Source organism: Dryas octopetala, chromosome 2 (assembly GCF_963921425.1).
Source record: "Dryas octopetala chromosome 2, drDryOcto1.1, whole genome shotgun sequence".
Classification (NCBI taxonomy): Eukaryota; Viridiplantae; Streptophyta; class Magnoliopsida; order Rosales; family Rosaceae; genus Dryas; species Dryas octopetala.
In genome coordinates, this window is record NC_141367.1 from 15,785,937 (window position 1) to 15,802,698 (window position 16,762).

At 36.3% G+C, this 16,762-nt stretch overlaps 1 protein-coding gene across 1 annotated transcript; it reads left to right on the forward strand.

The window, feature by feature from the left end:
- The first annotated feature begins 254 nt into the window (after positions 1-254).
- On the forward strand, positions 255-4,727 carry LOC147293439 (Double Clp-N motif-containing P-loop nucleoside triphosphate hydrolases superfamily protein). The gene is made up of 3 exons (XM_086233692.1): positions 255-2,033; positions 2,595-2,895; positions 3,012-4,727. The coding sequence occupies exons 1-3, from the start codon at positions 799-801 to the stop codon at positions 4,653-4,655; spliced, it is 3,180 nt and encodes a 1,059-aa protein (XP_086089818.1). The 5' UTR covers positions 255-798; the 3' UTR covers positions 4,656-4,727.
- The last annotated feature ends 12,035 nt before the right edge of the window (positions 4,728-16,762 follow it).

Below are 16,762 nucleotides of genomic sequence, written 5' to 3' on the forward strand. Positions count from 1 at the left end.
CCAATAATCCATAGACAACAACAACAACAAGGCTGGTAATTACTCACCACGCCCCCTTGCCATGCTCCCTGTAACATTTCAAAAAGTTGGGTCCATGTTTTTTTTTTAACCTGGTCTCTGTTTTTTCCTTTTTCTTTTACCATTTTTATAAATGTTACTGATTCATATAGATAGAGATAGAAAAAGTGAGAGAGAGAGTGGGAAAATAAGAGAAAGGAGGGGAGGTTCTTGTGAAAGGAGGGGATCTGATATTTCCTTTTCGCGTTGAATTCTCTACTAGCTTTTTTGTGTGACACACACATATACACACACTTGGTGAAAGAGAGAAAGAAAGAAAGAAAGGGAAAAGAAGAAGAAGAAGAAGAAGATAGATAGAGAGATCCCTTTAGGCTTAGGAAAGCTAAAGCTAAGAAGGACTTCTTAGTAAAGGAGCTATTGCTTTCTTGATTTTTTGTTTTTGCTTGTAAAAAGCTATTTTTGTAGATTGGTTGGTTTTTCCCTCACCCCCCTGAAAATGCAAATTTGTCCAATTTGAAACAAGAAGCATCCACACCAAAACCCAGACCCAACTCACCATTTTCATTTGCTGGCTGGTGGTGCTTGTGGGGTAGTTGATAAGCTTGAATTTCAAAAACCCAACTCAGAATTTTCAAAACCAAGCCAAAGAGAACCCAAGCTGTGAAGCTCCTGCAACTCAAAACCACACACTTCATCCTGAAGAAGAAGAAGATAATTTTGTTGGATTTTGGGTTTTGGGAATTGGGTCTTTGCACAACCCCTTTTTGAATTCATCAAGAAATGAGAGCGGGCCTGAGCACGATCCAGCAAACCTTAACCCCAGAGGCGGCGAGCGTGCTGAACCACTCGATCGCCGAAGCGGGTCGTCGGAACCACGGCCAAACGACGCCGCTTCACGTGGCGGCGACCCTCCTGTCCTCGCCCACCGGCTTCCTCCGCCAGGCATGCATCAAGTCGCACCCCAATTCCTCTCACCCTCTGCAGTGCCGAGCCCTGGAGCTCTGCTTCAGCGTCGCGCTCGAGCGCCTCCCCACCGCCCAGAACATGAGCCCTGGGATGGAGCCACCCATCTCCAATGCGCTTATGGCTGCTCTGAAGCGAGCTCAGGCTCACCAGCGCCGAGGCTGCCCGGAACAGCAGCAACAGCCTCTCTTAGCTGTCAAAGTTGAGCTCGAGCAGCTCATAATTTCGATTCTCGATGACCCAAGTGTTAGTAGAGTGATGCGCGAGGCTAGTTTTTCGAGTCCGGCTGTTAAGGCCACGATTGAGCAATCTCTCAATTCTTCGGCTGCAGCGGCGGCTGCCTCTGCCTCCATCAATTCCTCCCCAATTGGGTTGGCTTTCCGCCCGGGGGCGGCGCCGCCCCCTGGGCGGAATTTGTATTTGAATCCCCGGCTGCAAGGGACAGCAGGTGCGCAATCGGGACAACATAGAGGGGAGGAGGTTAAGAAGGTTGCTGATATTTTGTTGAGGACGAAGAAGAGGAATCCGGTGTTGGTCGGCGATTCGGAGCCCGAGGCGGTCACTAAAGAGCTGTTTAGGAGGGTTCAGAGCAAAGAATTGGGTGAAGGGTTGCTCAAGAATGTTCAGGTTATTCATTTAGAGAAGGAGTTTTCGTCGGAGAGGACCCAGATAGTGGGGAGAATGAAGGAGTTGGGGGGTTTGGTTGAGACCCGGATGGCCAATTCGAATGGTGGAGGGGTGATTCTTGATTTGGGGGACTTGAAATGGCTTGTGGAGCAGCCTGTGAGCTTCGGCGGGGTTCCGGGTTCGGGCCCTGTCCAGCAGCAACAGGTGGTCTCGGAGGCGGGGCGGGCGGCGGTGGTGGAAATGGGGAAGCTCTTGGCCAGGTTTGGAGAGGGTGGTGTTAATTCCGGCCGGCTTTGGTTGATTGGAACTGCTAATTATGAGACGTATTTGAGGTGCCAAGTCTATCACCCTTCAATGGAAAATGATTGGGATCTACAGGCAGTGCCAATTGCAGCAAGAGCGCCTCTTTCGGATTTGTTTCAGAGGTATGTTTGGTGTTCTTCGTTCTTATTCATTCGAATTAGAATGAATATCTATAACCTGACATACATGGAAATTGTTTTTCTATTTGCAAAGATGAACATCAAAATTTTGCTATATATTTTGGTTCTTCTGTTGTCTGTACATATTTGTATTTGGGTGGATTCAATAACTAACTTGCATGGTCTACACGACTAAATAGAAAAGGTTTGTTTGATTTGTTCTTCCATGTTGGATGGATGCTATCGATTGTTTCTGTTTATGGAATCTTGAGTACTGCTCTTTTAGGACTTTCTTCTATGCAAATTTGATTATGATTGAACACTTTAGATTTTGCGTAAGCTCAGACACTTGCTTGATTTGGAGAATGTGGGTAACTGATGGAATCTTAATTTACATTTGTTACTAGGGCAAGCCTAGTTGTAGTTTCAATTTGAAGTTGTTTGAATAAGACTAGGATAAGGTCTTCGATGTTCTTCAACCTGTTATGTAATGCAATTGGCGGACTTTTTCCCCTCTTCCTTGAGTTTCTCTCATTGTATTTACTGGTATATCTGGATTTTTAGGCTTGGGACGACCAACGGGATCCTCAGTAGCTCAGTTGAATCTCTGTCCCCATTGAAAGGCTTTCCAACCGCGTCACTTGCACCACGACGTGTGTCTGAGAACTTGGATCCTGCTCGAAGAACAAGCTGTTGCCCACAATGCACACAGAATTATGAGCAAGAACTAGCAAAACTGGTTGCCAAGGATTCTGAGAGATCATCTTCTGAATTAAAATCAGAAGCAGCTCAACCACCACTACCACAGTGGTTGCAGAACGCTAAAGCCCATGATGGTTCTGCCAAAACATTAGATCAGACACAGGTGAGTTGAGCTCAAATTGCTCAAAAGTGGTCTTGTTCGATTTGTTTTTACTTCTCTTGGTACTAATATACTTTATTACATGGGAATTAATGACTTTTCCATTTTTGTCTTTATAGACTAAGGACCAAGATCTGATTTTGAAGCAGAAGACCGAAGAATTACAGAAGGAATGGAGGGATACATGCTTGCGTCTTCATCCTAATTTTCATCAGCATAGTTTCAGCTCTGAAAGAATTGCTCCAACAGCTCTCTCAGTGACAGGCTTGTACAATTCAAACTTGCTTGGTCGCCAACCATTCCAACCCAAACTACAACTGAATAAAAGCCTCGGGACTCTGCAATTGAATACAACTCCACTGACCAGACAACCATCTGATCGAGCAGTTTCCCCACCAGGAAGCCCTGTTAGGACAGATCTGGTTCTTGGGCAAAAAGAGGTCACTGAAACCACCCCTGAGCAAACGCACGAAGAGCGCATCAAAGACTTTTTGGGCTGCATGCCTTCTGAACCACAGAGCAAGTTAATTGAAATGCAAACCGACAATAAACAATTGGGCCAATTAGATGCTGATTCATTCAAAAAGCTCTACAAAGGTTTAATGGAGGTGTGGTGGCAGCAGGAAGCAGCAACTGCTGTGGCTGCAACTATGACAAAATGCAAGTTGGGCAATGGAAAGAGACGTGGTGCCGGGTCAAGAGGAGACATGTGGCTATTGTTCATGGGTCCGGACAGTGTTGGCAAGAAGAAGATGGCATCAGCTCTTTCCGAGCTGGTATCTGGGTCCAACCCAGTGATGATCTGTCTTAGCTCCCGACGTGGTAATTGGGAATCAGATATGAGTTTCCGTGGTAAAACAGTGGTGGACCAAATAGCAGAGGCAGTTAGGAAGAACCCCTTTGCAGTAATTATGCTTGAGGACATTAATGAAGCAGATATGATAGTTCGTGGTAGCATAAAACGGGCAATGGAGAGAGGTCGTCTTGCTGACTCTTATGGCCGTGAAATCAGTCTTGGAAATGTTATTTTCATCCTCACCGCGAATTGGTTGCCAGAAAGTCTCAGACGCTCATCAAATGGCAATTCAATCGAAGGAAAGCTTGCCAGCATAGCAAGGAGTGGTTGGCAGTTAAAGCTATCTGTTGGTGGAAGGACTGCAAAACGCCGAGCCAATTGGCTACAGGATGATGAAGACAGAGCCACAAAGCCTAGGAAGGAGACGGGTTCAGCACTAGGATTCGATCTGAACGAAGCTGCTGATGCTGAGGATGACAGGACAGATGGCTCACATAATTCAAGCGATCTCACAATTGACCATGAAGATGAGAATCGCCTCAACAACAGGCCCTTGCACACAACCTCATCAGTACCCCGGGAATTGCTGGATACAGTTGATGATGCAATTGTGTTCAAGCCTGTGGACTTCAATCCCATTAAGAAAAACATCACAAACTCCATCACAAAAAGATTTTCAATGGTTTTGGGTGATGGGATTTCATTTGAATTGCAAGAGGATGCTGTCGAAAAGATCCTCAGTGGGATATGGCTAGGCCGGACTGGCCTAGACGAATGGGGAGAAAAGGTGCTGGTTCCGAGCCTCCAACAGCTGAAGTCCCGCCTTGGTGGTAGCACCGGTGTGACACCAGACGCGTCAATGGTTGTTAGGCTGGAAGCCGACGATGATTCGGATTGCCGGAGCCAAGGAGATTGGCTGCCCAGTAGCATCAATGTGGTGATGGTGGCTGATGGTTTGAGACAGTGATGTGGGGAGGATATAGTTGGCATTTTGTCACATTGTGTAAATATGGTCAACGGTTTGGCGGGTAGTCAAAGACAATTTGGGGTTGGGAGGGTAAAGAAAAAACCGTTAGAGGAAGGACTGAAGGAGCGTTGGATGCATTGGCTGAAACTATAACAGCCAGACAATGTCTCACCGCTTTTTTTTTTTTTTCATTATTATTTTTTGAAATTTTCCCATGTTTTTTAGCTCCTAAAGTTTATAGTATTTTATAATCATAAATATTTATTAATTACATGGACATGATTAATAAGATGAGGCATTCCTCCCTTATTTTCTTTCTTGAAGTCTCTATTATATCAGTTTTTGTTAATTCTCTCGGCTCCATAGTTTACCTAAGTTTAGTGAAGGAGGGTATTGTTGTCATTTTAGTTTTTTTATCCTACATGAAATGATGGAACCACCCTTCATCACATGACGTGTCCCATTTAATGTGGGATCATGAGGATTACGTGAAACATCTTGCATTTGCTTGCTTGATTCATTGTATTTGTATGACATCAGTACCATATTTTGGCTTTCAGTGCGACTTTAGATCTTTGGACCAGAAAACATCAAACAGTCCACATTCAATTTGGCTCCTATTTTTGGTCCAACCATTCATAAATATTGCCAAACAATTTGATATGTCATAGACCAAAGATTCTACTATACTTCTACTATACTGCCATGTATGACATTCCTTGGATTCCATTAAACGAGTTCACTTTCTCATTATAGGGTATAAATTTTCTTACTAAAAAACTTTATATGTCGTACGCTATTTATACGATAGATGAACTTAAGTATTAAAGTATTGATGAAATAAATTCTTGTTTGAGTCATTTGTGATTAATAATCTAATAATATAATTTATCACATTATATGATAAGAACTTTTTAATTATATTTACCAAAAAAGAAAAGAAAATATTAATTAGTGTGGAAATATTGGTCAAATTGGTATTGGCATGCATTTAAATCAAGCACATAAAAGTGGCATGGCCGGCCTGCATACGCTTAGGCATGAAGAATGGTCCATACCCACCAACAGACAATGGTTCTCTTTTTAAATTTTGCATGTTCAGTATGACCACTTGCTCTCTTAATTGAGAAATTAATCTGTCTCTCTGCCTTGTGTTGTTTCTTTCAATTAAACTCAGTTTGATCTCAAAGATAAGACCAAGACCAACCTCTCTCTCTCTCTCTCTCTCTCTCTCTCTCTCTCTCTCATATGTTTATGCATGCTTGTCTTTCATGTGGTCTGAAAGAGCAATATAGACGCCATCCACCACTCGATCTCCATAAGTGTCCATAGTTTGAGCGCAAAGGCATTAATGTCATAATGTGTGAGTGTGCCAAGAGCCAAGCCAATTAAGAGGAAAGCGAAATTACTAACAAGACAAAAAGTGATGCTTGGCGTCCACTCCATTTCATATAATTCAACATGCAATTAAGATCATGCGTTTCATATAACCCTACCATGCATCATGCAACGCGTATGCGTGTCATCTCATTTAATATTTACTCCTACTCCCCCTTTTATTTTCCAATAAAGATGTACAATTTGGTAGCTTCGTCGATTGATCCGCCAAATAATTCTTTTTATTTTTTTATTTTCATCTACAACTCAATTATGATTACATGACAATGACAATTTTTTGACCAAGTTCCAGTCCATTTATTTCATTTGTTATTTTTCTAATATTTGAAAAAGCAGATGCACCATACATGACAAAAATGTTCCTATCATGGCTCAAACAAATAAATGCAGTCTCATTGGCTCCAACCATGCATGTGTTCATATGCATAAAGAACAAAACCATTTTTGTTCAGATTGGTCTTTATCAAAATTCTCAGCATAACACATGGGTTATACTTATTATACAAACCGACCGGTATTGCACACTGAGCTTTCACTATCATATTTATTTTCACACCATTTATATTTGTACATTTCAAAAGTATATACATCATAAGGGAATTTAAAATACCACCATGATGTATATTTTTTAACCAATTAGAACAATAATAATTCTAATAAAAGAACAATAATTATTATATAATATAAGAAAGCATTTGGAAGGAATTAGGGATCAAGCACAATAATAGAAAGGGATAGTTTGGGGATTACAGTGAGGAGAGAGAGAGAGAGAGAGAGAGAGAGAGAGAGAGAGAGAGAGAGAGAGAGAGAGAGAGAGAGAGAGAGAGAGAGAGAGAGAGAGAGAGAGAGAGAGAGAGAGAGAGAGAGAGAGAGAGAGAGATAAGGTCATACTGTTATAGAAACCAGATCGAATATACTTGATCACATTTGGAAAGCTGCACTTGTTTTGTCCATACGCAGAAAAAGTTGATGAAAAAAAAGGCAGGGTGGCATTTTCTTCCCCAACCCACGTACCTTTATGCCTTTATACTTGTGTCCCTTCTTCATGTCACATCACCCTTTTGGAATGAAAACAGAACACCCAACCACTCCTCCTCTCTTTCCCTACCTCCTAGACCAGATGACTTTTTCTAATTTTGAATCTCTTTTGATTTTTTAAGTCTATGAAATTATTAACCTGAGGAAGACTTCTTTTGCATATACATTTTATCATATATAAACAAATTTAACGACTAATAAATTTATGCTCTAATATAAAAATATAGGTGTTTGTATCATAAATTTTTATTCACAAAAATTACATATCATTCATGTGGCAACCCAAACTAAAAACATCCATGTGCTCTGACACTTTGGTAGAATTGAAGGGTTTAAGCTGATAAGGTGTCCCCAACAATTCTCAAAGGGACCAAATGTTTTTTTTTTTTGGACACTACTTGGGTCACTACTTGGGGGTATTCCAAGGTCACCTCTTCCCCCAAAATAATAATTTCGGTAATGCGGGCACATGATCGGAACCGTTCACTTTTTAAATCACCTATTATAGATCATTTCTGCAAAAAATCAATTCAATCGGAAATCGTTTGATTATATAAATGTTGTTGATTAAATAGAAAAATTCAACGGTTTGGTCAAAAAATCACTATTTAATTGAAAACCATCAATTTTTTCTACTTAATTAACAATAGTTATATAACCAAACGATTTTCGATTGATTTGATTTTTTGCAGAGATGATCTATAATAGGTGATCTAAAGAGTGAACGGTTCTGATCATGCGCCGACATTACCGAAATTGTTATTTTGAGGGGATGGGTGACCCAAATATTTTCCAATTTTTTTTTTTGGGTAGAGATGGAATATCCTTCTGTTAGAAGTGTGGGACTGAGTTGGATTGTATTGAACTCTATTAAATGTGTTAAATTATAATGAATTGGATTGTGTTTTATTGTACGAAGTTTTTAAAGCTCTTTAAAACAACAAATGATTTTTGTTTTATGAGATAATTAGAGATACATCTATTTTTGTGGTTTAATTTGATATTATCTCATCCTTTTGATATACACTCATTTTTTAATTTGCCACGTAGGATTATATATTTTTATGTAGAAAATTCATTTTATGATTTTCACTTTTACTTTTTGAGTTGAAAATATAGAAAATTAGAATAAAATATAGAAAATTAGAATTAAATACCAAATCTCAATAATTTTTTAGTATAACATGAAAACTATAAAATATTTTAATTGAACTACCAAATTTAAATGTTGTTTTTTAGATTATGTCACAAATATGTTGATCCATTTGATTTGAGCCTTTTCCATTTGACATTTTTGTCCTTTGGCCCACATATGATGAGTGTTAGTTAAAATTTATAAGGTTTTGACTAAATTGCTCTTGAAAATTGGTTAATGTAGTCTCAACTTCACATTTAGTTGTGACTATATGACACTCACATCTTCAAATTTAGTTGTGACTAAACGACAGTCACATTTAAGTTGTGAGACAGTCATAATTAAGTTGTGTCTTAATTGATTTTTTTTTTTAGAAAAATTATACTACAATATAGTATAATAGAGGTCAAAACAATACTTTTACTCAAAATAATATCTAATAAAGTGGTGTGAGTTGTCTCTTTCAATTTACCAAGACAGTCACAGTTAAGTTGTGACTGGATTGATTTTTTTTTTAAAAAATATAATATAGTATAAATTAATGTAATATTTGTGATGTAATATATATTTTTTTTTATTGTAGTGGCATGTGATGTAATATTTTTAAATTCTAATACCTTTTACTTCATTATTTTGTTTGACTTTTCAACTAATACCTAATCTACAATACTATTTAATTTTAGTACCTAAACTAAAAAGTTATTGAAATTTAGTAGTTAAAATCAATGGACCTTTAGTGGCCAAAAAAAAAAAATCAATGGACCTTTGAAAATATGTATATTTTAATTTTGACAATTAATGTATTATTTTAAGGTATTGTGATTTAAAAATTTTGTAATTAATTGCCATTAATTTCTGAAGTTGAATATTATAACCACCATTGATTCAAAGATTAAGAAGAAAAGTCATTTATGTTTTTCAAACATCATTAAGCTTCCATCCTCACATGTTATCTCTAGGTAAGTAACGTAATATTTTACTTTAGTTGTGTTTGCGGTTTCTTCGATCTTCTTTTTTTCTTTTTCTTTTTTCTTCTTCTTTGATCTTCTTTTTCTTTGATTTTTCTTCATCATCAATCTTCGATCTTCTTTTTCTTCCTCTCCTTTTTTTCTTTGATCTTTTTTTTTTTTTCAACACCAAGCCCTCCATGATTGTTGGTTTTATTTTTCTTCCACTTTTTCTATTTGAGTAAGAGATGATGAAATCATTGGTATACCTCAAAAGAAGGTTGGGTTTAGGGGGATATGTATCTTCTTCTTGACCTCAATGATAGGTATCTTCTTCTTTTTCTTCTTTTGTTTTATATACCTGAGTCCAAGGTATTGGTAATTGTATTTATATATCTTAGTGCTATATTTGTATTATGATGAATTTGTTATATTTTTATTAGATATTTCTCTTTTTTTTTTTTAACCCAAAGTGGAGGCTTATTGTGTTCATTTTTTTAAATCTATATTATAGGTGTATTATATGTATATTGGGTGTTTAATTTTTTTGTATATGTTGATGTGAATTGGTAACAAATGTTTTTTGAATTAGATGCATGAATCATGAAATTTTATCAATAAAAACATTTAAAATTAGAAGTAATAAATGACTCAAATCATGGATATTTAAATATTGCTCAAATTGGAGCAATGACATTTTTTGTAAATATCCACAGATTCATGCCTAAACCATTATCTGACGTGGAAAAAAAAACCCCACACACATTTATTATCTATTGAGCCTACTCTAAAATGGAGTATTAAAAATGGAGGTATATCTAAAGGGACCCTTTTTTTATTGGTACTTCAATATGGGAGTATGATAACATAAGATGTTTATGTGTTTTCAAACAGTGAATTTAAAAGTAGATTAGGTTGATTCTTGTTTGAATATATGATATAAATTTGCAATATATAAAAAAAATTACTATGTATTATTATATATATATGTCAATAATCAAAATGCATCCTTTACCTCACTGGTTTGTCGCGTGCACAACTTTAAATTTGGGGTTATTGCTAAGTTGCTAAGGGAATGGATTTTCTAGCAGGCTTTTTTTTAATTTTTTTCTTTTCAATTCTAATTATGTGTTAATTAGAAATTTAAATATTATGAGTTTGAGCCTACACAAAACTAAAATGTATTACAAATTCACCATTTTTTGCTCACACACTTTTAAAATGAAGATACACAACTAAAGTTAAAAAATAAAAGTTAAAACTTTTACAAACATATAAAAGAAACGAATGCCATCCTTTTCATTATTTGTTTTAAGAAAGAGATTCTATTTCTAGAGGCATGCATGTGAACCACAACTTTGTACCTAAAAACTCTCATACGTATATATACGAATACAATGTTCTCTGTTTTGATTCCATTCCACAGGAAGGTTCCAATGGAATCCAATCACAAACTCAAAGTCATCTGATGCATGACTCAATTAACCAACACCATCATGTGCATATATATATTATTCAACTTATTCTATTCCAAATTAAATGATGGCATACTATAGAAAATGATCATATATATACACTAGAATTAAAAATAAGCAAATTACTTCATAAATTAATCATAATGGTTACCCTGTCCTAGGGGATATTTCTTTCTAGTATACTGTATAATATTGCAACTTGTTTTAATGATATTTATCTCAAAAGTACATATTGAGATGTAAATGAGTAGAATCAAGTTGAGTCATCGATCAAGATGCTCAAGCTTACTTGATTCAAATCTATTGTGCTCAAGCTTGGCTTAAACTCGAACCAACCTAGACCAATGTGCTCAGGTTTGACATGAATACTTCTTTCAACCGATTCACACAAATTGTTAGCTAAAAAGTAGGTCAAAATGAATGTGTTGAAGGGACCAGGGTCAGCAGGACTCGACACTTTTCTAGAAGGGGGTGAGACCATGCGTGTCGGCGGCTCACTCAAGTGGCATGCAAATATGGAAAGGTGGAAAAATGGAATGGTTCATATCAATCCGACGTCGCTTTGATGCTAGCTAGTTTTGATTAATTGATTGGACCCTCACCCACTCATTCCTTTCAATTTCTAAAGGCCGGTGCTTAAAACTTTAAGTCTTTCCCATGCAATTTCCATGCTTTGCTCTGCATCACAATTCACAAGTCCTTTTTCCAAAAGCCAACACAAAGAGATAGAGGCATCATAAAAGCCCTTTTTTCATAAGCAATTAATGGTTACTTTAATTGACGAAAAGTACAACAAAGAGTGTGGTCTAGTCTTCTAGATACATATAATAATAAATTATTATAAATATAATTCTTGGGATAATTTCTTAAGACCAACACATATAAGACAAAAGTACAATACAATAAGGGATGGAACATATGCTTTAAATTGTGTTAGTTAAGCATTTGCTTTTAACCTACTTTGGTTATCCTTTTGCTTTTGTCATTTACTCCAGAAAGAAGAAGATATGTATATAGATCAAAGTCTATACAATAAGCTCCACCCATGACCCAACTTTCCATCTAATCCTTGTAAAAAAGATTTTTTTTATTCATTAAAAAGACCAAAAAAATAGTGCCTGTAGGTCCAACTTGAATTGGGTTTACCTAAACCCCTAAAAAGAAAAGGATTATCTTGGAAGGAATACTGAATGCATCCACTTTTTTATCACACCTACCTTTAAAATGAAGATGCTGACATCTCAAGTTTTCCTTAGTCCTCCTCATTATTCAAAGGGGAATATTTAAAAAGATAATTGGAGGGTCTGAAAAGTGGGATCAACTTTAATTTATCATGAGTACCACTATATTCTCTATACTATGATTTTTAATGGGTGATCAATATTCTTTTCATTTATTTATTCACAAATATGATTGTGATCATTCTTAGATCCTATAATTAATTATTTCTTGGGAATAAATTATTAGATTAGATGATGAGATATTGATCAAATTGATTATATATAATGTAGATGGAATGTTAGAACTGTAGTTTGTGGTAAAGGACAAGTACATGACAAAGCTGAACATGCCCCTTTTCTTGCTCATCTTTTTGTAGATATGCAGGCTTTTCTGAGCACCTTGCATGCTTACCTGTTCCCTCTCAACAAATTTAAATTAATAATTCAATAATTAACTTTTCTGTCACCTTTTCTTTATCACGATTGTTTGGTGGGACAGACTAATCTGGTCAGCACCTTTTACTAATTAATTGCCTATCATGACAAAAATAGTATTACACATATATTCCACAGTTAGTTTATAATGCATTAAAAGGCAAACAACCTCTTTTGATTAAAAGGTTTAATTTAGGGTAAATGCCTCCCAACATACAAAGTCCCTATTCAATATGGGATGGATGTAGATTCTCTACTGAATTTGTAGTGTTAATCATGTAAAGACTTGATTTTAAAGTTCTATATAATTATATTTTTAATATAAATTTAAATATTAAATTCTAAACTTAAAACACACTTAACTCTCAAATTCAGAATAACATTCTTTTAGATAAAAATCAACACAAAAAATGGGCAGAGGATTAACATGCTCTTATTACTCGAAGTCCTAGAAGTTACGCATGAAGTATTTGAGTTTGCACCTCTAACTTGAGTGACCTAGGGTATAATAGTTGAATTATTTATTTAATTATTTTTGGTTTAAGAGACGTTTGTGAAGAGTAAAAGTCGAACTCTTTATAATCTTTTTATGTAAATGCATTAGTATGTGTTTATTACTGGTAGTGCCTAATTTTAAACACCCTACTCACCAAAAAAATTTGTCTAAACCCCCACCCATCTAGAAACTCTTTCAAAACCCCCTAAAACTTATAATCCTAAATTACCCTTCTGACGCATGCTGACGCGCGCTGACGCATGCTGACACATGCTGACGTCACTGTAACTGTATTTTGGTGAAACTGTTTTTTTTTTTTTTTTTTTTTTGAAATTGAAGTTTTTGCTAAAACTCAATATTTCACTAAAACTAAAATCAAACACTGAAATTGAATTTCATTACACTAAAACTGAATTTCAAAAATTCAGTTACACTGAAACTGAATTTCAAAAATTCAGTTACACTGAAACTGAATTTCAAGAATTCAATTACACTGAAACTGAATTTCAGAAATTCAGTTACACTAAATTGAAGAATTCAGTTATGAATTCACTTACTGAAACTGAATTAAGTGATGAAACAATTACACCTCGACTAAAATGCAATTACACCTTAATTAAAAAATAATTACACCTTTACTAAAACAATTACACTTCACTAAAACAGTTACACCTTTACTGAATTCCGTTTCACTAAAAAGAACACAGCAATCTTATAAAAAAAAAAACAATAACAATACAATAAGCCATTGAGATGAGAGGAGTAGCCAACAATACAACGTCGTCCGATCATCTCACGCGCGACGAGTACACGACAGTCGCCACTGCCTCGATCTGTTTCTACCTGCAAATTTGATTCATCATATTTCAGAACCATAATTTCATTCAAAATTAATTTAAAACTCATGTTTCACGAGCTGAAACTGTTTCATGAGCTGAAACTGTTTCACGAGCTGAAACTGTTTCACGAACTGAAACTGTTTAATCAATAAATGTAGGCTTAAAGTTCCCTATACACAGTTACAACAACACACAATGAGGTTCGATTTGGGGTTTTTTGATTCATCAGCAATTGGTCCAATCCAAACACATAGCATTGAAGAGTACAATGAGGAGAAGAATATTAGTACCTGACTCGACGGAAATGGCTGCCGGAAAAGCCAAATCGCCGGCGGAGAAGCCGCGGCATTTGTGGCTTCGATCTGCCGCCGTGGCTGATCAGATGGAAAATCCGAGCACACCATCGTGCTCAGGACGTCGAGAGGAAGAAGGCTTGGGTGGTTTGGCATTCCAACTCCGCCGAAAAAGGCAGATCGCCGGCGGAGAAGCCGCGGCCTTTGTGGCATCGATCTGCCGCCGTGGCTGATCGGATGGAGAATCCGAGCATACCATCGTGCTCAGGACGTCGAGAGGAAGAAGACTTGGGTGGTCCGGCATTCCAACTCCGTCGAAAAAGGCAGATCGCCGGCGAGCACCACCGATCGTAGTCGCGGCGATCTGGCGTCGACGTTTAGTTTCACGGCACGTGGAGGGCATAGGGAGGAAGAGGAAGGAGAGGCGAGTGTGATGGGACCGGTCTCGCCGGCAACCGTCGCCAGACGGCGGCGCACGCGCCGGCGACAGCAGCGGGGAGAGAGAGAGACGCAGAGGGGAGAGAGGCAACAGATAGGAGAGAGAGAGAGAGAGAGAGAGTATTAGTTGGCTGAAAATGAAAATAAAACAAAAGGGGTAAAACTGGAAAATTAAAATATGGGGAGTCAAAGTTGACTGGGTATTAGTTGACTAGGGGGTTTAGGAAAATATTAAGTGTAAGATTGGGGGTTATAAGAGAGTTAGATTTTGGGTGGAGGTTATGAGATATTTTATCTCTAACTAGGGGGTTTATAATTATTAACATTATTACTGGGGTTATAAACCCCACAATTTATTCGAAAGGTGCATGCATAGTGAAATAAATAGATCAATTAGGTACATAACTTAGTTTATATTAATTTTATTCTCAAAAAATTATTGTGTGTGATCGTAATACTACGTGACATGATAACGTGGTATTACCAATTCACTAAAATGATACCACCTGTATAATAATTAATTTATAAAATCCTAAAATCTAGAAAAACCTTAAAATTTAGAAAAAAATTCTTAAAATCGTCTACGTGTTATAATTTTAATGAATTGGTAATACCACGTCATTATGTCATATGATATTACGGTCACATACAGTAATTTTTTCTTAAAAAAATGTTGAGGATAATGCTTACATTATAATAATGATGTACAAACTAGATCTCAACCATACAAGATTGAATTTTAAAATGCTGGGTTGATCTACCTTTTAGGAAAGGGGACAAGAGCTAAAAGGATGGCAAATACACATCTTCCAAACAATATCCAATCTTTTTCTCAACGTGTTGGTTTAAAAATCAATTAATAATATTAATTAGGCTAATAGCATGAGATGAAGAATATATTGTAAAGGAATCTATTGTAACATGTACAGTGAATTCAAATCTTGTACACCGCTGCTCATTGTATGGTGGAGCTGGCATACCTTGGATTCAAATGTACACTTGTAAAAGCTTTTCCTCTATTATTTTTCTCTTTCTTAATTTTACCTTTTTCTAGGTTATCAATTTGCAAAGTAATTAGTTTGGGAGGAGGATGTAAAAAGTTTAGGCTGTTTTAATTAGAAACACAAAATAAGAAATAAATTTAATCAAAACCCCAATTGACCCAAAAATTAAGTAGAAACCAAAACTGTCCCTAAGCGCTCGGTGGCAGATGTATATGCGTGCATCTAAAAGCTGTATCTGCAACCTAAAATATGCATCTACACAACCTAAAATGTGTTATCTGCAATCTAAAAATATGCATCTACAACCTACAAAAAAGCATCTACAAGTGAAAAAAAAAAACATCTACAAGCTACCATGCCGAGTCTTCGGTACCCTTCCAAGCGCTCGGTAGTATATATTTCATCCTCACTACACAGACAGATTGAGCTGGAACTTACTTTTTAATTGGCTTGGTTTGTAGATTTATCATTAAAAAGCAGGACTTGAGAATAATTTATTAAAATGTTTATAGCAAACTATGAATTTGTAGTTAAAATTTTTCTTAATTTTTTTAAATTTAAAAAGAAAAATTAAATTTGGGATCTCTCCAAAATTGTTAATTATGTTTTTTTTTTGTCTGAATTTTGATTGCTCCTTATTAGTAGTTTAGTTCATGAGCAGATTTTTAATAATGGAACATTGTAAATTATCGTTGTTAATAGTTTGATTATGTCAATTGTACGGTGAAGTCAATTTGATCCACAACGTTGAGGCCTTCTACATTGTATTGTCTTGGGGTAAAGTGGTAAACCGCTCTACGAATCTAGGTTTAATTTCCCTGTGGTCTATGTAATAAACTGGTAATCAATTTTTATGTTTTTTTTTTTTTTTTTTCATCTACTTTTTATTTATTTTTCAGTCACCAACAAACTACATTCATTCCCGGCCAAAAAAACTACATTCATTTAAAAGCGCAAGGGCTAAAACATTGATTTGGGTTATATATAGTTGACAGAGCTCATATTCTATATAAGACAAGCTTGGTGGGCCTGATGGGCTTATCTCCCATATTGGATTACTTAAGAGATTGAAATTAAAACAAACTGGTAACTATTGGTCCTACTAGAACAAGACCCATCAGAGTTTGGATTTGGACCCTTCAAGTTTACACAAAGGTGTATTTTTGTTTTTTGTTTTTTATCAACACAAAGGTCTTGATTAGCAAACTTATTTATTTTGGAAAAAATTAGGCGTAGGTCTAATTTTAGAGTGCCATTCAACCTAAACTAGGGGTGGGCATGGTTTGGTTTGGCTCGGTTTACCCCTAAAACTGTGAGGCAAGCCGGACATGCAATTATGGTTCGATTTGATTCTGAAAACTAGAAAAGATGTTAGAAAACTGAACTAAT

Excerpts from the sequence above, each read along its gene's own strand:
- LOC147293439 (XM_086233692.1), top strand. The coding sequence starts at position 799 with ATGAGAGCGGGCCTGAGCACGATCCAGCAAACCTTAACCCCAGAGGCG. Across the intron at positions 2,034-2,594 it reads CTTTCGGATTTGTTTCAGAG|GCTTGGGACGACCAACGGGA; the intron begins GTATGTTTGGTG and ends CTGGATTTTTAG. Across the intron at positions 2,896-3,011 it reads AAACATTAGATCAGACACAG|ACTAAGGACCAAGATCTGAT; the intron begins GTGAGTTGAGCT and ends TTGTCTTTATAG.